This window comes from Mobula birostris, chromosome 4, assembly GCF_030028105.1.
Source record: "Mobula birostris isolate sMobBir1 chromosome 4, sMobBir1.hap1, whole genome shotgun sequence".
Lineage (NCBI taxonomy): Eukaryota > Metazoa > Chordata > Chondrichthyes > Myliobatiformes > Myliobatidae > Mobula > Mobula birostris.
The window spans coordinates 41,807,386-41,827,548 of NC_092373.1; the positions used below are offsets into that span (position 1 = coordinate 41,807,386).

Below are 20,163 nucleotides of genomic sequence, written 5' to 3' on the forward strand. Positions count from 1 at the left end.
CGGTGAACCCGGCACCAAGGCAAAAGCGGACACACACACCAGGTTCCCGCCGATCGTTACCCTTTCACCCTGTGCATCTATGGTCGGTCCCGCGACTAGACCTCCAAACTCTCACCCACTTGTGGGGAACACTGCACTGCCAGGGTCTCGTTATCTCGTGGTGACTGTCTTGCCTTAGCGAACCTGTTCCTTTTATCCCCCTGCTGGGTATCGCCTGTCCATCAAACTTCAAACAGTTCAGGTTCAAAGCAACCCAGTCTGTCAATATTCAGAACTGTGTCTCTTTTCATTAATCTCTCTCGTCCCTCATTAACATTTTGAACGCTTCTCCCTTATCTCTCTCATTTGCATCAATCTTCTGATAACTTGGTTTTTCATCACAACTACAACCTGCTTCTGTAGTGCTGTAGCACTTTAAAGCACAGCAATGCCTCTACTTCCTTAAAAGATTGCAAAGATCAAAAGCTTTGACAAACTTCTATAGTTGTGTGGTGGTGAGTATATTGACTGGCAATACAGCCTGGCAATACCATTGAATGGCAAATCCCACAAAAAGCAGCGGCTACTGCCCAGTCTATCAAGGGCAAAGACCTCCCCACCATCAGCACACCTACAGGGAGCACTGTCACAGGAAAGCAGCATCCATCATCAGGGACCCCACCATCCAGGTCATGCTCTCTTCTCGTTGCTGCCAAGGTGGTACAGGAGCCTCAGTGTTCATACCACTAGGTCTAGGAATACAGTCATTATACCTCAACCATCAAGCTTGTGAACCAGTGGGGATAACTTCATTCACATTCACTTGCCCATCACTGAAATATTCCCACAACCTTTGGACTCACTTTCAAGGACTTTTCATCTCATTTTTTGATATTTATTTGTATGCCCACAAGAAAATGAATCTCAGGGTTGTATATGGTGACACATACTGCATGCACTTTGATAATAGATTTACTTTGAACTTTGAATAAACTTACAAGCACCTATTCAGCACTGCAGATCAGTAGCCTCAATACAGGATCTCAAGACCCTATGCTGAGGGGTGTAAAGTTGGACAAGGTGTGTAGATTTTCCTGCAGGCATGCTGAGTGGATAAGTCAGAGTAAGCAATGCCATGTTAAAACAGCAGCAGTCATGAGGAGCAAGCATAGGGACAGAAGCTCTGTGCACAGTGAAGCAGGACTAAATGGCTTGGCACAGATGATGCAGCCAGGCTAGGCATCTACAAGCAAGCACACTTTGCAGCATAGACAACTGGAAATGCTCTTTGTGGATAATGCTCTTGAAGTTGAGGATTACTGTCTGTCAAGAATGTGCAGACATATGAGAAAGTATTAAATGGCCACCCTGTCAGCTTCAAAACCTAACTAATCTGGTAGTCCAGAAACTCCAGAATAAACATTTGAAATAGCATGGTTACAACTTCAGCTTGAGGTTTAAAAGAAGAGGAGAATCGGTCAGTTACATGAAGGAAGCCAAAAGGAGAACACTTCATTGCCACAGAACTGCACGAAATTAATTCTACCAGCAGAACCATGAGCAGATGAATCTGCCACAAATAAACTCTGTTTCATTGCTTTAGGTGTGAGGGATTAAAGGACGAGGGGTGGCATTACTAGTCAAGGAAAATTTCATGCATTGGCCAGTCAGGATATATGGGAGAAATCGTCCAGTGAGGACATATGGGTGGAACTGAGGAATAAGGAAGTTATGACCACGTTAATAGGGCTATATTATAGACTACCCAACAGTCCTCAGGATTTAGAGGAAGAAATTCGTAGAGAGATCGCAGACTGTTGCAAGGAACATAAGGTTGTGCTAGTAGGTGATTTTATTTTTCCACATATTGACTGGGATTCCCATACTGTAAAAGGGCTAGGTGAATACCGTTTGTCAAATGTGTACAGAAAAGTTTCCTTAATCAGTACATAGAAGTCCCAATAAGAGTGTTGTGATTCAGTTAGAAACTGCTATAGTTTTCTATGACTCTAACTGGAGAGAACAAGGTAAAGCAAGTTTTCCAACATGCTGAATTCCAGCCCAGTCAGCGTCAGTTGACAGTGACTGAGTATATTCTGTGCTATTGCTATCAATAAGTGTATCTCCCAAATGTCATTCAACATGAAGCAGCACCGATTCATCATCTGAGGTTGGATGTATCCTTGCCCAGGTTTGACTTTATGAAAGGTGGACTCATTGTCAAAGACTCTCAGGGCCACTTCTATCCTATATACCTACAGAGGGTGTGCACAGCTGGCAAGGCAGGCAATGTGAAGAATTGGTGTCAAACAGTGGGCCTCTATTCATGACGTATCCTGTTTGAACAGTTTATGAGATGCAGCAACATCAACCATCCTGTGAACTTCCCATGATACCCAGAGTCTAACAACATAACCAAATTCTTAAGAAAACATTGAAGAGACAAGTTTTCCAAATCGGTAAGAGTTTAACCATCAGATAAAAGAGAGTTTGGTGGAGCTTGCAGCTGGCACAAAGATTTGGGGAGTTGTGGACAGTGAAGCAGTTTATTAAAGTATACAGGAAAAATAGATCACTTACAGATATGGTCTAATCTGAGCAAAGTTGCATTTTGGGAGGTCAAATGTAAGGGAAAAATATGCAGTTAATGGAGGACTCTTTACAGCATTAACATACAAAAACATCATGAGGTCCAAGTCCATAGCTCCTTGAACATAGAGTGGAAACGAAGGTGTATGCCATGCTTGCCTTGATGGTCGGGGCACTGAGCATAAGAATAAGGAAGTAATTTTGCAGTATTGTGTGCAACTCTGGTCATCTCATTACAGGATCTGGAGTCTTTGGAAAGGGTACAAAGTAAGGTCATTAGGATGCAGCCTGAATCAGAGATTATAAGTGACAAGGAGAGGTTGTAAAACCTGGAGTATCTTTTCTAGAGCAGGGGTTTCCAACCTGGGGTCCACAGACCCCTTGCTTAATGGCATTGGTTCATGGCATAACAAAGGTTGGGAACCCCTGCTGTGGAGTTTCAAGAGGCTGAGGAGAGACCTGATAGAAGTTTATTAAATTGTGACAGGCATTGATAGGGTAGACTGTCAGAATCATTATCCTTGGGTAGAAATGTCAAATACTAGAGGATATGAATCTCGGGTGATGGGGAGAAATTTAAAGGAGCAATTTTTTTTTTAAACACAAAAAGTGGCAGAAGCCTGGAATAGGCTACTGGGGGTAGCAGTGGAGACACATGTTATAGTGACATTCATGAAGCTTTTAGATAGATACACGTATACGAAGAGATGAGAAATTGATCATTTGCAGCCAGAAGAGATTTAGTTTAACATAGTTCTGAACAGGCATTGTGGGCAAAAGGGCCTGTTCTTGTGCTGTACTGTTCCATGTTTTACCATTTAGCCAACTAATTCAAGTATCCTACACTCAGTGGCCATCTTATTAGGTATACTTGTACACCTGCTTGTTCATGGTTAATGCAAATATCTAATCAGCCAATCATGTGGCAGCAACTCAATGCATGAAAGCATGCAGACAGGTCAAGAGGTTCAGTTCTTGTGCAAACCAAACATCAGAATGGGGAACAAATGTGATCTAAGTATCTAAGTGAATTTGACCATGGAATGATTGTTGGTGCCAGATAGGGTGGATTGAGTATCTCAAAAACTGCTCATTTCCTGAGATTTTCATGCAGTTTACAGTGAATAGCGTGATAAACAAAAAAAAAATCCAATGAGCAGTAGCTCTGTGGGCAAAAAAGCCTTGTTAATGGAAGAGATCAGAGGAGAATGTTGAGACTGGTTCAAGCTGACAGGAAGGGTGTCAGTAACTCAAATAACCACGTGTTACAACAGTGGTGTGCAGAAGAGCATCTCAGACTGCACAATATGCCAAACATTGAAATGGATGGGCTACAGCAGCAGAAGGCTATGAACATACGCTCAGTGGTTCTTAATTTGGTACGGGCAGTACCTAATAAAGTGACCACTGGGTGTACAATACCACATTAAAACAGAAGGTTCACTTTAGTAGAACTGTTGCTGAGTTACAAACTGAACAAACTTGGGTTCTTTTTAGTCTAGTTTTGGAGAAAGCTCAGAGACGCAGCATGATTTGCATCAATACAGCTCAAGAAAACAGGCACTGAAAAGCAGTTTAAATGACATCAAAATAGAAAAATAAAAAACTAAGAAACAAATATAAAATGCAGAAGTGATTAATGGTGAAGTGGAACACATCTGCAGGACCAATGGATATCTGCTTCAAATTGCACAAGGAGTGTCCACCTGGCCCAAATGATTGCCTTGAGAGATGTAATGGAATTTATCAAAGAAATATATTATGAGGAGTAAATTTGGACATAGAAACAGCTACTGCAGAAGAGATAAATTAACTGTGAATTAACTGAGGATGTCACACATCCATCACATCAACAAGTTACAACATCAGAGACCTAAAAGCAATTAAGGAAGTCTGATAAATCCATTCAACAGAGTGGACTCATAATTGCTGTATAAGTGTAAATCATTCTTTTACAGAGTCTATAAAAAGCTGAGTATTTCAGACAATTATATCCTCATATGCACGTTATAAGCACACATTGGCTGCTGTTTACCAGCTTAGGGAGGATGTATCCACATGTTGAAACCTTGAGTTTTCTTTTCGGAATTACAATAAATAGTGCCTGCCAGCACTACAGTATTGGCTCACAGGTCACGATCAGAGAGCTCGACAGCTGCTCATGGGTGGCACTATGGCAAAATTAGGAGAGCTGCCGCCTCACACCTTTAGTGACCCGCTTCCTGACTTTTTTTGTATGTAGTGTAGCTGTGTGAGTTTCCTCTGAGGACTCTGGCTTCCTCCCACATTCCAAAGATTGTAGGACAATTATAACGAGGGACCTTGGTGTGGAAGTTTATAGTTCCCTGAAGGTGGCAAAACAAGTAGATAGGGTGGTAGAGAGGAGCATGTACTGTACTGGTCTTCATTGAATTCAATAAGTATAAAAACAGGGAAGTCAAGAGGAACTGAATACAACTGTTCAGTGTTATGTATAGTTCTGATTGTTGCAATATAGGAAGGAAGAGGAAATTTTGGAGAGGATGCAGAACAGATTCACCAAGAAGTTGCCTGGATTAGAACGTACTAGCATTGAGAGAGTGGACAAACTTGGATTGTTTTCTGTGGAACATTGAGGGAAAACCTATATTGGCACATATAAAATCATCAGAAGCACACACTGGGTGGATAGTTGGTGTCTCTTACACAGAGTGGAAATGTCGAATACTAAAGGGCATTGTTTTAAGGTGAGAAGAAGGAAGTTTAAAGAAGGTTAACGTGTAACTTTAAAATTTTTTTCTAAAGATGGAGAGTAGTCGGTTCCTGAAATGTGCTGCTGGGAAAGCTGTTGAAAGCAGATACGATTTTCGACAGACACGTGAACAGGCAGGGAATTGTAAGGCCACATGCAGGCAGGTGAAAAGTTTAAACTGGCATCATGGTGGTCACAGTCATTGTGGCCCAATGGTCTGCTCCTGTGCTGGACTGTTCTACATTCTGTCAGTTGCCCCCAGTGTGCATGTACATTGTAGCATCTGGAGGACTGGGTATTGATGGGAAACTGGGGAAAATAAATTTATCTGGAAAATTTAGTGGGGAAATGGAATTGCTCTTTTGAGCTGCCATAAATCTGAGTGGCTGAAATGGCTTTCTTCCATGTTGTAAGAAAATAAGGAACCTACACTCTACTGCACACTCACATTAATAGACAATATTGTTCCACAAACTCTCACACAAAATGAAGATACAGATCTATCGATTACAAGTCCAGCTCTCACCCAAAGAAGTAATTTCAGTTATATACAGTTATAACTGTGAAATGGGATTCAGTCTGTCTGAAATCACTGGAGGAACAGCTTGAATGAATACAGACAACTGTTAGAGAAAAGATATGGAATACACGACAAAGCGATTTTGGAACTCCAATTTCACAATTATGGGATTAAAGCAATTTTGTCTTTCTCTGCTCAGCATTAAAACAAAGGGAAATATTGTCCAGTGCTCTATCATACTTTTTAAACTAAATGTGGAATAAATAATACATCTCAAAGAGGACAGGATATTGTTTCACTTATACTGCAGGACAACAGTAGAAATGAACTTAAATGTTGGGTCGTCATGCCTACTCACCTAGTTATTATCTACTCGGAGCTTCAGGTGGACCTACATCCTGGTGACTGAATCTCCTGTCAGAAACAGGTGGGAGCTTCAGAATGGAAATGCAGGTCATGTACCATGACGAAGATTACAGTCCACTTGTGTTTCAATCTGATATCTGTTCTTGCTATTAGCCATCAACCACACATTGTTCAAGTCAACAGCTGGCTCTTTTCAGTGATAACTGAAGCAGCCCTCATCTGTCAGCTAAGCTGACAGAACTTTCAGTCGTCTTGCCTCTAAGGTTCACATCTTAATATAACTGATATCTCATGCAATTACTGTGAAGGTTCCAATTACATACTGTTGTTTTGTGTAGGGACTGTGAACTATCAGCTGGGCAAAGCACTTTGTGCTACCAGCTCTATATAATGGCCCAAAACAATGGATTCCACGCTGCCTCCTCTGGATGGCAGTCCACCTACCATCCGAGCACATCAAAACCACTCATCATTTTCATCCTCAGAGAGCACAACGTCTTGACAGCAGCTAAACAGCAAAGCTAGCACATGAAGCTTGATGCAAAATCGATTTGGATCCATTTCAAATAGGCCTACAGTGCAAATAGTCCCTGTCTCAAGCAGATTACTGCCTTTACTTACTGTGAGAATCGATTAGACACCTATATGCAAGAATGTAATTCATGCAAGGATCACGTATCCACTGTCAGGAAGACTTCAAGTACCCTTGAATGGCCTCCAAAGAGGGTGCTGGCTAACGTATTGCAGAGAGCAGTGTTGAAATGTACAAGAGGAAGATTTCAAGCAAAACCTCATTTGGTGTAGCGATTTCACTAAGAAACAGATTGCAATAATATGACAATTTGAAGCTTAAAAGCTCTACGGCAGGGGTTCCCAACCTTTTTTATGCTATGGACCCCTAGCATTAACAGAGGGGTCTGTGAACCCCAGGTTGGGAACACAGGCTCTACGGCAATTCTGTGAATGACAAGAATGAAGAGCAGCTGAAATAAAAAATACAAGCATTCCGTTAAACTCCGCTATTTCAGAGGTTCAAACATTCATTTTATTGTCAAAGTATGCATGTACAATACAACCCTGATAGACCTTACAATGACATATCAAGGTAACCCAATGTTTTACCAGGTTTGGACAGAAACCACAGAGGACTGCAGTTGAAAGAAGGAGATGTGGAAATGTGATTTCTATGAAGAATGGGCCAAAATAACACAGCAAACAGCAAATGGATTAAGATTGGGGTGGGGATGAAAACTTGTAAATAAGATTTTGAAAAAGCTCACCAATAACAAAGACTGGCATGAAGGCTCCACACGGTACAGGAATTGTTGTGGCCAGTGCAGACATCCAAAACTGAAATGAAACAAATTGTTTCATTAAGTTTATGCAGTTCAAGAGAGACCTCAAAGGCAAACAATCAAAACAGAATTAAATAAACTAGTGATTAATTCTTGTGTCACCATAGCTGCAAGTTAGAAATCAGGAAAAACAGAAACAGGCAAATTTATCAGATCAAACTGTAGAATTTTCATTTATTTTTCCAACAGGATGAAAATAAATGGGGAAAGACTGTCAAAACAAGGTCTTACTGGGATCCTTTACATTAGGTGAACAGTTATGCAAAGTAATAAATATTTTTAAATTATATGATGCTATTCATAATGAAAAAAATGAGATTTAGCTGCAATACAAAATGAAAATCAAACATCAAATCATGCTTGCATATTTCCATTAATTAAGAACTACAGTGCCCAAATGGCTGTGCTATTTCAGTATTTCTAAACTGCACTTAAACTTGAAATGTTGGACTAGTAGTCTTCAATAACTTCACTAAGCATGTTGTTTTTGTGTCTACAAATGTAAAAATAGCATAAAATTCAACCACCTTGGTGTAGGAGGGAGTTGACGAACATCACATATTTCATTAGAAGTTCAATCACTTGAAGCCTGCACACCGCAAAGCAGTTCTGCTTTTAGTACAGTAGCTCCTTAACCACAGGCCACAGTACACGGCTGGACAAAGATCCAAATGGTTGGACAAGCCATTTGGCTCATGATTTTTGCCGATCTTGATGTTAATTTATACTATAAGTCTTCCTCCTGTGTATCATCCATATCCCCCCCCATTCCCTTTACATTTATGTACAATGGTGCTAGAATGTTTGTGAACCCTGCTGAATTTTCTCTACTTCTGCATAAATAGGACCTAAAATGTGATCAGATCTTCACGCAAGTCCTAAATCCTAGCTTCTGATGCTGTCTGCGTGGAGTTTGCATGGCTTTCCTCTGGGTGGCTTCTGCATCCCCAAGATGTGCAGATTGGCAGATGAATCAGACATTACAAATTATCCCAACTATGGAAGCAAGTGGATGGAAGTGAGGGGAGAATAAAAATGAGATTAGTGAGAGAACAGTGTAAATGGGTGCTTGATGTTGAGGGGCCTATTTCAAACCTGGATGCATCATGACCTTGTAAACCATTACCTGAAAGTTCAATGGGACTGTTTAGATATCCCACATCTTTAGTGAGGAATTAGAATAACCAATTGAGTGATCAGCTTTTGCTCAAATTTGCTTCTAGGTCAACAAGAGAAATTTCTGGTCATTAATTTTCAGTTCTGTTGTAATTATGGAATATATGAAAAAAACTGAACGTACCGATCTTTGCTCTAACATTACATAATAACCACCTTCCCTTTCTTCTGTACCAAAACATAAATACATGAAAAATGTGACCTTAACCCAGGGAGTGCACTCATCTGGAAAAAGGCGGCCAACAAGATTGATTTTGTATAAGGTCCAAGATATGCATTCCAGCAATCTTCTCATAATTAATTAATTATGTCTACGCCAATCCTTTGGCTAATCATACAACTCTAACTAAAGCAAGGAGCTGGTGATCATGTGAAGGTCATTAGGGTGATGCCAATTCAACACTAAACTTTTGACTGCTTCTAACAGACAGCATTCTCTGCCATTAGGAATAAAACAGTTTGAAAATAAAGCACACAGGAAGTAAAACACGCAGATTTATCCACATGAGGGATTATTTGCAGGAAATAATTTAATATCAACGTTGCCCCCTGCCCTTTGTGGGTTATTCAAACATCAATGTGTGTGTTAAAAACATTAGCTTACTATGATTAGAATGAATACTTTCCTAATGAATGGACATGCACCAAAGCTTTGACGTTATCCATTTTGGCAAGTTACATTTAACAGATGCTACAAACTTTATCAAAACACCGTCACCGTGTACTGAAAGGCAGTTAAATTCATTTCAACCGACAGAGCCATTCCTACTACTTTAAACCTGAAGAAATGTTTTGACAAATTACTTTGAAACTAAGGAAGAAAGTGAAAAATAAAGCAGGTTCTCTGGTTTCCTCACCCAGCCAGTGAGTTCATTAACTATAGTGTGGTAGCAGCAGAAGAATGAGGGGAATTGGATGAGCACACGTGAGAGTAAACTACCGAGAACAACGTAGAATGGGACTGATGGGAATGTCCTGACAACCAGCGCAGACTCAGCACGAGGCCGCTTGGTTTATCATGTCAGAAGGAAATGGGAATATGGAAAATAGGAAAATCAATGGCCAAAAATTGGGATAAATTCCATTTAGCAAAGATGACCAAGCAGGCCATCAAGGAGAAACTATGATACTAAACTTATGAGAAAAAAAATGACAAGTACGAGAGGTGGAAAAGAGCGAGATTACTGTGAACATAGGCTCCTTGGAGAATGAGGCTTCAGAAATACTTATGAAACACACAGACGTGTCAGAGTTAAACAGATATTTTACAGTAGAAGATACAATGAGCATTTCACCAATATTAAAGGATACAGACATGGAATTAAGTACTATCGCCAGCACTAGAGAATTGGTGTCAGACAATCTATTGAGATGGGGGGGAAAAGGGGTTTGGCTGACAGGTCCCCAGGACCTAATGAAGTTGCTACAGAGATAGTGGATGCCTTGGCTGTATCTTTCAAAATTCCTTAAAGTCTGGAATGCAGGAAGAATGGGCAATTTTCCACTGCAATACCAAAAACTATTAATTATTAATGGAGTAACAGCCATCTAGTTGTTAGCAAGCATCAAACTGAACGTTATGTGATATTCACTGACCCCTACGGGAAATTCAGAGAGTTGACTGACAAGCTGGTTCTTTACTGCAAACCCAGCACTATGGATCTTGGGCTCATTAGCTGCCTTCCCTTTCCAGAAGAAAGTGCAACCACCCCTCTCCTCCTTCAGTTGCCCTTCGTCTGCCAGGTGGACTTCAGAAGGAGTAGCTAAGTCAATTAGGCATCATCTCAGTCCTCTGGCGATGGTCGCAGTTTTACTTTCTTGTTGATCACTGGCTGCACAATCTATCAGAGAGCGCTCCAAAGCTCATGTTTCTGACCGGACATGGTGATCCCTCTGGTTGCAGTAATCCATTCAGAAGGTTTCAAGACAGACTATTTTTAGGCGACACACATAAAATGCTGGAGGAACTGAGCAAGCCAGGCAGCATCTATGGAAAAGAGTAAACAGTCGCCATTTTGGCCAAACTCTATGATCAGAACAGTTCTGATGCTGCCTGGTCTGCTGAGCTCCTCCAGTACTCCGAGTGTGTTGCTTGGATTTCCAGCATCTGCAGCTTTTCCCTTGTTTGTGATTAGGCTATTTTCAGGGCACCCTTTCCAGCCCGTTCCCTGAGTAGGGTGAGCACAGTGGGTCCTAAATAGTTAGGGCTGTGACTGCAGCTGCCGAGGTGCTCTTCCTGCCTCAGTCCAAGAGGCCAGCAACTGAATCAAACACTCACCACCCAAATATGCTGGCTCGTGACCAAGGGCTTCTAGACCTCAAAATCCTCCCCACTTCGCCATTTGCTGATTGCCATGGGACTTAGTCTGCGATGTTAGGATGGATTCCCTTCATGGAGAAAGACTGCGTGTGACTTTGTTTAACGTGGGAAGCATGATGCACGGACAGTCACCAGACGGTCCTTGGCAGCTTGGGCTCAGGGTCTAGTGGCATGGGGTGCAACATGACTGGGGTCCCTTCACTGCTGCAGCCTTCCACTGCCGTCACTGATGTTGTGAGGTGGCATCACCTTCCGCCAGCTCCACAGATGAGGTCTTGGCTGGATCACTCTTTCTCTGGAACCTCCCCTTTAACCTTACCATTTTGGATGACTCGACCAGGAGTTAAACTCCAGCTGGCACTGCTCTCAGGATCTCAGGAACGCACAAGTCCCTCCACCATGACAAGATGACAATCCTCAGTGAAAATGAGGCATTTTGTGGAGATTTAGGGCGATCACTGCTTGGGAGCTTCCATATCCAATAGTTTGAGAAAAGACCCTATCTACTTGATGAAGGTAGGGCAGTTGATGTTGTAAACATGGACTTCAGTAAAGCATTCACCAAGTCCCTCTTGGTAACAGATCCAAAAAATTTGGAATAAATCATCCGTAGTGACTTGGCAAATTAGATTCAAAATTGGAGGCCACAGAAGACAGCGGGCAGGGTGAAAAGGCGTTTTTCTGTCAAGAGGTCTGCAACCAGTGGTGTTCTGCAGAGATCAGTGCTGGAACCTCTGTTGTTTCTGATATATAAAAATTATTTGGATGGAAGTTTCTACTTGGAGAAACTTGGTAGGTTCTCCCTATAGTGTCAGAAGCTAAGGGGAGGCCTGATAGAGGTTTATCAAATTACGAAAGATATAAATAGGAGAGATAATCAGAATTATTTCCCCAGGGTGGTGGGCATGTTCTTAAGGTTGGAGGGAAGGGAAGTGTAAAGGTGGCATGACAAGCAAGGATTTTTTGTTATGCAGAGAGCGGTTGGTGTCTGGAATAGGTTACCAGGGTTAATAGTGGAAGAAAGCAGTTTGTAGTTTAGATTGAGGATTTCAGACAGACAATTGAAAACAAAAAGAATGGAGGGATATGAATGACAGACAGGAGGACATTTAGCATAAATTAACAACAACATCAGTACAACATCATGGGACAAACGGCCCATCCATTGCTGTACTGATCTATATTCTAAGTCTGAGGTGTTGAACTTTGAGAGGTTAAAAGAATAAAGTAATTGGGAGACACTAAGTAGCAGGACTCTTGGCAGCATGATTGTGGTAAACTTCTACTTGTCTTCATCAGTTGGAGTGTTTTATATAAAAGTCAAGAAGTTATGCTGCAACTGTATAAAATTTTGGTTAGGCCACATTTAGAGTAATGCATGCAGTTCTGGTCACTGCATTACAGGAAGGATGTGGAGCCTTTGGAAGAGTTTCGCCAAGAGGTCACCTGGATTAAAGAATTTTATCTATAAGGAGAAGCTGGATACACTTGAATTGCTTTCTCTGGAGCATCTGAGTGAGTGGGTGATCTGACAGAAATATATACACTTATGTGAGGTGCAGGTAGTCAGAGTTGTTTACCCTCCAGGATGGAAAAGGCAAGAATTAGAGAGCAAAGCTCTAAGATGAGAGACGGAAGCGTAAAGGAGATTGCTGGGGCAAGCTATTCTAATCACCAAATGTGGTAGGTGCCTGGAATGTACTGCTAAGGGAAATGGTGGAATCAGATATGACAGCAACATTTAAGTAGTATTTAGACAGACACACGAACAAGCAGGGAATGGAGAGGTGTGGACCATGTGCAGGCAGATATGCAATTTAAATTGGCATTATAGTCGGCACAGACATAGTGAGCTAAAGAATTTGCACTGATCTGTGTTCTATGTACTTGCTATCAGAGATGGGAAATGCAAGCAATTTAAATAAGATTATTATCAGTTTAAATTGGGACACCTGGCTGAACAACAACCTGTTGCATAACACCAGCAATTTCTGACTTCAGTAAAGCGAAGGAAGGCAACAAAATAGGAAATTGGATGGAATACATATAATTTGAACCTTTATCATGTCAATGTCACATAATGGCCCAAGATTGGTATGAGTATAAAAAGCAATGAAGAGCTGAGAACGTGGGGCCTTGACTGAACCTCGTGAGTGGCATTGAGCTTAGTAGCAGACATCTGTAAGTTCATGATTATTTACACAAGTCCCACATGAAGGATGATAGTTCCAGCAAGTCTAATAAAACAGCAAATAGTTTTTTGATATATATTTTTGCACCAGGCAGAAGATGCAATACAACTGATGCAAATTCAGACAGCTGGTAATTGTCTTGTAGGTGTGACTGAATTACTGAACAACAGTTCCCAGTTTTAGGATCTGTGAATTTTCTGGTAAATTGCATTGTTGTTAATTGATAATTTCAGATGCATGCTCCAGGTATCAGCTGTATGTCCATAGATATTAGATCTTTAATTTTATTTTAATTGAGCTAAAATAAATAAGACTAATTAAATTATGAAATATAATCAGTGCTAATTAGGACACCTGGGTGCATGGTGCCTCAACAACAATCTCTTACATAACATCAGCGATGATTGACTTCAGTAAAGGGAAAGAAAGCCGACCTACAGCGCACCGGACTACACTGACGCGAGCTTTCTATTCCTGGGTGTTAACTTATCGGGCAACCTGTTCTGGGACCGGCACATACATACAATCATAAGGGAAGTCTGCCAGTATCATTACTCTCCTTAGGAGGTTAAGGATGATTAAGGCTGACCATGAACACTCTAACAAACTTCCACAGATGTTCAGTTGGACATATCCTAACTGGTTGCATCATGGTCTGGTGTGGCAGTTCAGAATCAGAATCAGGTTTAATATCACCGGCGTATATTGTGAATTCAAATACATAGGAAAGCATAAAGCTGCAAAAAGTAATGATCTCTGTCCAAAACATTATAGGCATATCCCTCCATCCCCCACCTCCCTTCCCACTGAGGCAGAAACTGCCTTGGGCTGGTAATATCCATCAAAAATCCCCATTCTCTGGATCATACTACCGCCAGACGTAAGGTATAGAAGCCCAACGTCCCACGCCACCAGCTTCAGGAACAGCTACCTCTCTTCTACCATTCCAACACAATGATTCTTCTGATCACTTAGCACATTTTTGCTCTAATTATATTTTCCCCCTGTAAAATTGAGTATAATTTATGTTCTGCTTGTGAATGCTGCTCATGTGATGTTGTATGCCTGTGATGCCACTGCAAATTTTTCAGTGCACCTATGAGTACATGTACTTCCCATCAGGAGTGTGAAGCTCGATTTGCTAACAAACCCGACAGGTGGTGGAAGGTGTCAATTAGTGGCTTGAGATAGTTTATAAGTGTAATACATTTAGTACACCTTTACTAAATTATATCATTAATCATGGAAACTACTTCGCACGTAGTCCTTAAGAAGCATATTGCGCCAGGCCACAAGTTCCAGAACATTCTCTTTCATAACACAATACATTACGATGAAGACACTAGTCTCCCCGCAGAAGTCCAAAATTTGCAGCAAAGCACCAATATGCTGTATGATGTTTATAATTATTAACAGAAAATGCTTCAGCAAATTGAGTTACAGAACTTCGGCAGCTAAATGTGATCAGTGCTTGCTGCCCATGGTTAGCTTTTTAAAAAAATTGGTATTTTGCTGTCTGCTTTATCTTTGCCAAATTTTGATTTAGTGTCGATGCATGAAATAAATGCAATGCATAAAAGTCGTTATTACAGGCACAAAGACAAAGATATAGTTATTGCAAATCAAACTATCCAACACTGTACATGATCTATTATATGTGCATGACCATTGTTTCAACTATTGTTTTACATGGTCATTCCTTCAAACACTCTTACTACCTTTTCTGACCTACCTTTATTTCTCAGCCCAACAGTTACTTTTGTCAAAGAGATGCACACTTGAAACAACTGTTGAAGGAATTTAAATATAAAGAAATTCCCTCTCATCTCAGTTCGAAAGGGATGTCAGGCTGTGCCCTCTTCATGATGGGCTCTCCCACAATGGGAAACATTTTCTGCACACAGCTCTATCGAGGCCTCTCAATATTCAGTAGTTTCAATGAGGTTCCCTTTCATTTTCTAAACTCCATGTACAGGCCCAAAGCCATCAAATGCTCTTCATATATTAACCTCTTCTCTCTCCTTCCACTCTACATTGATACAGAAGCCCAGAGGCACGGACAACCAGGCTCAAGGACAGCTCTATCCTGCTGATACAAGACTAATGAATGGTTCCCTGGTGGTAACATGGACTTTAGATCTCACAATCTACCTCATTATGACCTTTCACTTTATTGATAATCTGTACTGCCCTTTCCCTGTAATTGTAACACTCAATTCTGCACTCTGTTCTTGTTTTGACTTTGTACTTCCTCAATGCACTGTTGTAATGAACTGATCTGTATGAATGGTATTCAAGAAGAGCAGTTCACTGTACCTCAGTACATGTGGCAATAAGAAACTAATTTACCTTGCAGAAGAATTAGTCGTGGCTGAGTTCCACTGGTGGGAGACTTGTGGATATTCACAATATTGCTGTGGAGCTAAGCAGAATCTTTCACCTTCTCAAAGTTCAAAGAACATTTATTATCAAGGTACGTATGTAGCGTACAACACTGAGATTTGTCTTCCTGCAGACAGCCACAAAACAAAGACACGCCATGGAACCTGTTCAATGAAGCATCAAACACCCAACACGCAAAAGAAAGAACAAATTGCGCAAACAGCAAAAATGAGTGAAAAGCACACAGAATATTAAACATCGAACCAGAGTCCTTGAAACCTGTGTAATATGAGATGGCGCCAGTGAACAACGCAACAAATGGCGATATCCTTCAGACAGGTCACAAAACTACTTCCTTTGCTGCTTCTTTCGAATATGATTCTACTACGAAGCTGCATGTGATTGGAACCTGTGACAAACAATTTAATGGTGTTTTTTTTGGGAGGGCTGTGCGATCTGGTGCTTTGCTGGCTCTGTGATAGGTTAACTTTGAACAGCGACTTCCCTTCAACTGCTCAGTGCCTGAACCAAACAGCAAAACCCTAATCTTTAGTCTAAACAAAACTATGACCACTTTTGACTAAAATCAACTTTGCTTTTCTGTTTTAATTGTGTTCCTTCTTTTAAAAATTGCACAATATATGGCAGGCTTAAGTTGTTCATGTGAATGCTGCTAACATGCTATGTGCCTGTTATGCAAGTTTTACATTGCACCTGCACTTATATGTACTTATGCGCATGATAATAAACTTAACTTTGACTTTTACTTAAAAAATTAAAGCTTCTGTCATCTTTGTGGCTTCTTCAAAGATCTGGCGAACAAGAAAATCTGAATCAAGTTTATGATGCCCTGATATTGCAGCTTTAGGACTCAAACAACTGTGGCCATCTTTACAACGATTAAAAGCACAGTTCCTGTGGATGAGTCTGACCTCAAACTATTTTGAAGCATAAAACTCTGCTATCAGTGAGTGCTTTCCTTGTGTACATACTGAAACGCATCTGGGGAAACAAAATGGCTGTGCCTTTATTGTCACAACATTCTGACATTTTGGCAAAAGAAAAAAAATTAGAAAATTGACAAGAAATTCCACCACGTCTAAAACGTAGAAGGTGATGATGGAGAGAAGGTAGGGGATGGTGGGGGAAGCATGACATTTGTTCCATTGCTGCTGGGGATAGGTTTCAACACAGGCATATCATACAAAAAAAATGTGCACAGGAGGCGTGAATGGCAATACATTGTGCTGCTCCACAGACTAACTGCATGCAAGCCCGGAGGCCAGCTGTGACTACAAACTAGCCTGTGTCGTGCCCATTTCTGCTTAGAGCATTTAATACCACAGCTCTGAATTTAACCTGTTGCTGGTAGGCTACTGCTCTGCCACGCACTAGAGAACTTGGAGAGAGAGGCGGGCAAACAGAATGAAAATCAGGACACTTGGGGCCACTTCCGCTAAAATATAGGAGACGTCACTTGAACAATGATCACCAATCGGGCGCAGTAGCATAGCGGTTTGCGCAATGCCGTTACAGCATCAGCGACCCAGGTTCAACTCTGCTGATGTCTGTACTGTGTTTGCATGTTTTCCCCATGACCAAACGATTTCCTCAAGGTGTTTCAGGTTCCTCCTACATTCCAAAGGAGTCCAGGTTAGCAGGTCACTTGTGGGTCACTGGATGGCATGGGCTCGTTGGGCTAGAAGGGCCTGCTAGCATGCTGCAGCTCCGATTAAACAAAGAACAAATCTGATCCCGTGTTGGATGTGCACTGAACTGATCAACGTCTTCTGTAATGGAGAGGCCTACAAAGTTAATGCTCTTGAACACTTGTTTACTTCTATTAGTGCTGCTTCCCTGTTTGTGGCTCACAAGGTTTCTTTGCAGGCCATTGTCGAAAGAGAGATGCGTAGCACATGAGACATGGTGACTGATATCACCACCATGTTTACCTTTGGGAGTAAGCACACTGTTCTCCTGGAAGCACATAACCCAAAGGCTCAGTGTGTGTATTGTTCTACAGAATTTAGCTTCCATGCCAAGCACTTCATGATTTTGAGACCAATGTTTTAAAAGATTCTCTCTCAGGGCCCTTTGTAGGATTCTCTGTGTTCAAAACTAACCCCTCAACAGCATTACAAATATTTTAATTGTTTGAAAATAATCACTAAGTCTAATACCACAATGGACCTCATGTAATATACAACATCATTTAACATCACAAGAAATAGGAGCAGAATTAGGCCATTCAGCCCATCGAGTCTGCTCTGCCATTCCATTATGGCTGATCTTAGATCCCACTAAACTCCACACACCTGCCTTCTGACCATATCCTTTGATGCCATGACCGATCAGGAAACGATCAACTTCCGCTTTAAATATACCCACAGACTTGGCCTTCATCGCAGTTTGTGGCAGAGCATTCCACAGATTCACCACTCTTTGGCTAAAAAACAAATTCCTCCTTATCTCTGTTCCAAAAGATCGTCCCTCAATTTTGAGGCTGTGCCCTCTAGTTCTGGATACTCCCACCATAGGAAACATCCCCTCTACATCCACCTTTAGTCCTTTCAACATTCGGTAGGTTTCAATGAGATTCCCACACATTCTTCTAAATTCCAGTGAGTACAGGCCCAAGGCTGCCAAACGGTCCTCATATGTTAACACCTTCATTCCCGGAATCATCCTCGTGAACCTCCTCTGGACTCTCTCCAATGACAACACATCCTTTCTGAGATATGGGGCCCAAAGCTGTTGAAAATATTCCAAATGCGGCCTTTATTATTTCATTAAGAAATGAAATGATAAAGAGGAGCTTTTAATCTAATTAGTAATTGATTTATTTATTCTAAACTATAAGGGAAATATATTAAAAGACTGAAGCAAATTGAATTAAAATGCATATACAAAAGCAGCTAAAATTAAGCGATCATTGTAAATGACCTTTATGTATGGATGTATTTCAGTCAATTCCTCCAGATGAGGATGGCAAACAATACAGCTAATGTTTAAACTCTGACCACAAAAAATTGCCCCCAAAAATCAAAATGACAGCAGCACATGCTACAATGCGCTTAGAGTGCTTTAAAACAGCCAATAGAAAAAAATGCCATGGAATACACTTATTCAGATCGATTTTTTTGTGTTTTTATCTGGGGCATCAAATCCAAATTCAATAAAATCTTACTTCAGCAGCAGTATTTAAAATGTTATAGAAAACCATTGAAAACCATAACAGGCGAGACCTTCAATGACAAAGGCAAGCAGATGGAGAGATGGGTGGAGCATTACTCTGAACTCTTCTCCAGAGAAAACAGCATCTCGGACAGCGCACTAGATGCTGTGGAATGCCTGCCTGTCATGGAGGAACTTAATGCATTGCCGACTGCAGAAGAGTTGAGTAAAGCCATCAACAGCCTGCCCACTGGGAAGGCACCAGGACTGGATGGCATTCCACCAGAAGCCATCAAATGCGCAAAAGGTGTCCTGCTAAACCACCTGCACGAACTACTGTGCCAGTGCTGGACAGAGGGAGCAGTGCCGCAAGACATGAGAGACTGCAACATTGTCACCCTATATAAGAACAAAGGGGACAGAAGCGACTATAACAGCTACAGGGGAATCTCCTTGCTGAGCATCGTTGGGAAGGTCTTCGCCCGCGTGATCCCGAACAGACTGCAGAAAATAGCCGAAAGGGTATATCCCGAGTCTCAGTGTGGTTTGAGGTCAGAACGCTCCACAATCGACATGATCTTCTCCCTTCGACAGCTACAAGAGAAATGCGGAGAGCAAAGACAACCACTCTATGTCGCTTTCATTGACCTCACGAAGGCCTTCGATCTTGTGAGCAGAGACGGCCTGTTCAAAATCCTCGCCGGGATTGGTTGTCCCCCGAGGCTCCTCAGGATAGTTCAGTCATTCCACACAGACATGAAGGGCGTCGTTCAGTTCGACAGCTCTTCTTCGGAGGCCTTCAACGTCCGCAGCAGTGTGAAGCAGGGCTGTGTGCTTGCCCCCACCCTGTTTGGCATCTTCTTCGCAGTCATGCTGAAGCATGCCTTTGGAACATCAACTGATGGTGTCTACCTCCACACCAGATCGGACGGGTGGCTGTTCAGTCTGTCTCAGCTGAGGGCAAAAACCAAGGTTCGTGAAGTACTCATCAGGGACATGTTGTTTGCAGACGACGCGGCACTGGCAACACACTCTCAAGAGCAACTGCAACGCCTCATGGACAGCTTCTCAAGTGCCTGCCAAGACTTCAGCTTGACCATCAGCCTGAAGAAGACCAACGTGTTGGGTCAAGGCGTTGAGCACCCCCCTGCCATCACCATCAACAACTACGAGCTGGAGGTAGTCCATGAGTTCACATACCTTGGCTCCACCATCATGGACAGTCTCTCCCTAGACCCCGAGATCAACAGACGGATCGGATGAGCAGGCTCAACATTCGCCAGGCTGACAAAGAGAGTTTGGGAGAACAGAAAGCTGATGATGCACACCAAAGTTGCAGTCTACAGGGCCTGCATCCTCAGCACACTGCTTTACGGCAG

The 20,163-nt window shown here is 41.8% G+C and overlaps 1 protein-coding gene across 5 annotated transcripts in view; it reads right to left on the bottom strand.

The window, feature by feature from the left end:
- LOC140196298 (chloride channel protein 2-like) overlaps positions 1-20,163 on the bottom strand; it is a 558,437-nt gene that overhangs the window by 159,693 nt on the left and 378,581 nt on the right. For all 5 annotated transcript variants that reach the window (XM_072255256.1, XM_072255259.1, XM_072255257.1 and 2 more), the window contains one exon: positions 7,466-7,535. In XM_072255256.1, the coding sequence (XP_072111357.1) occupies positions 7,466-7,535 (70 nt within the window). The remainder of the gene's footprint in view (positions 1-7,465; positions 7,536-20,163) is intronic.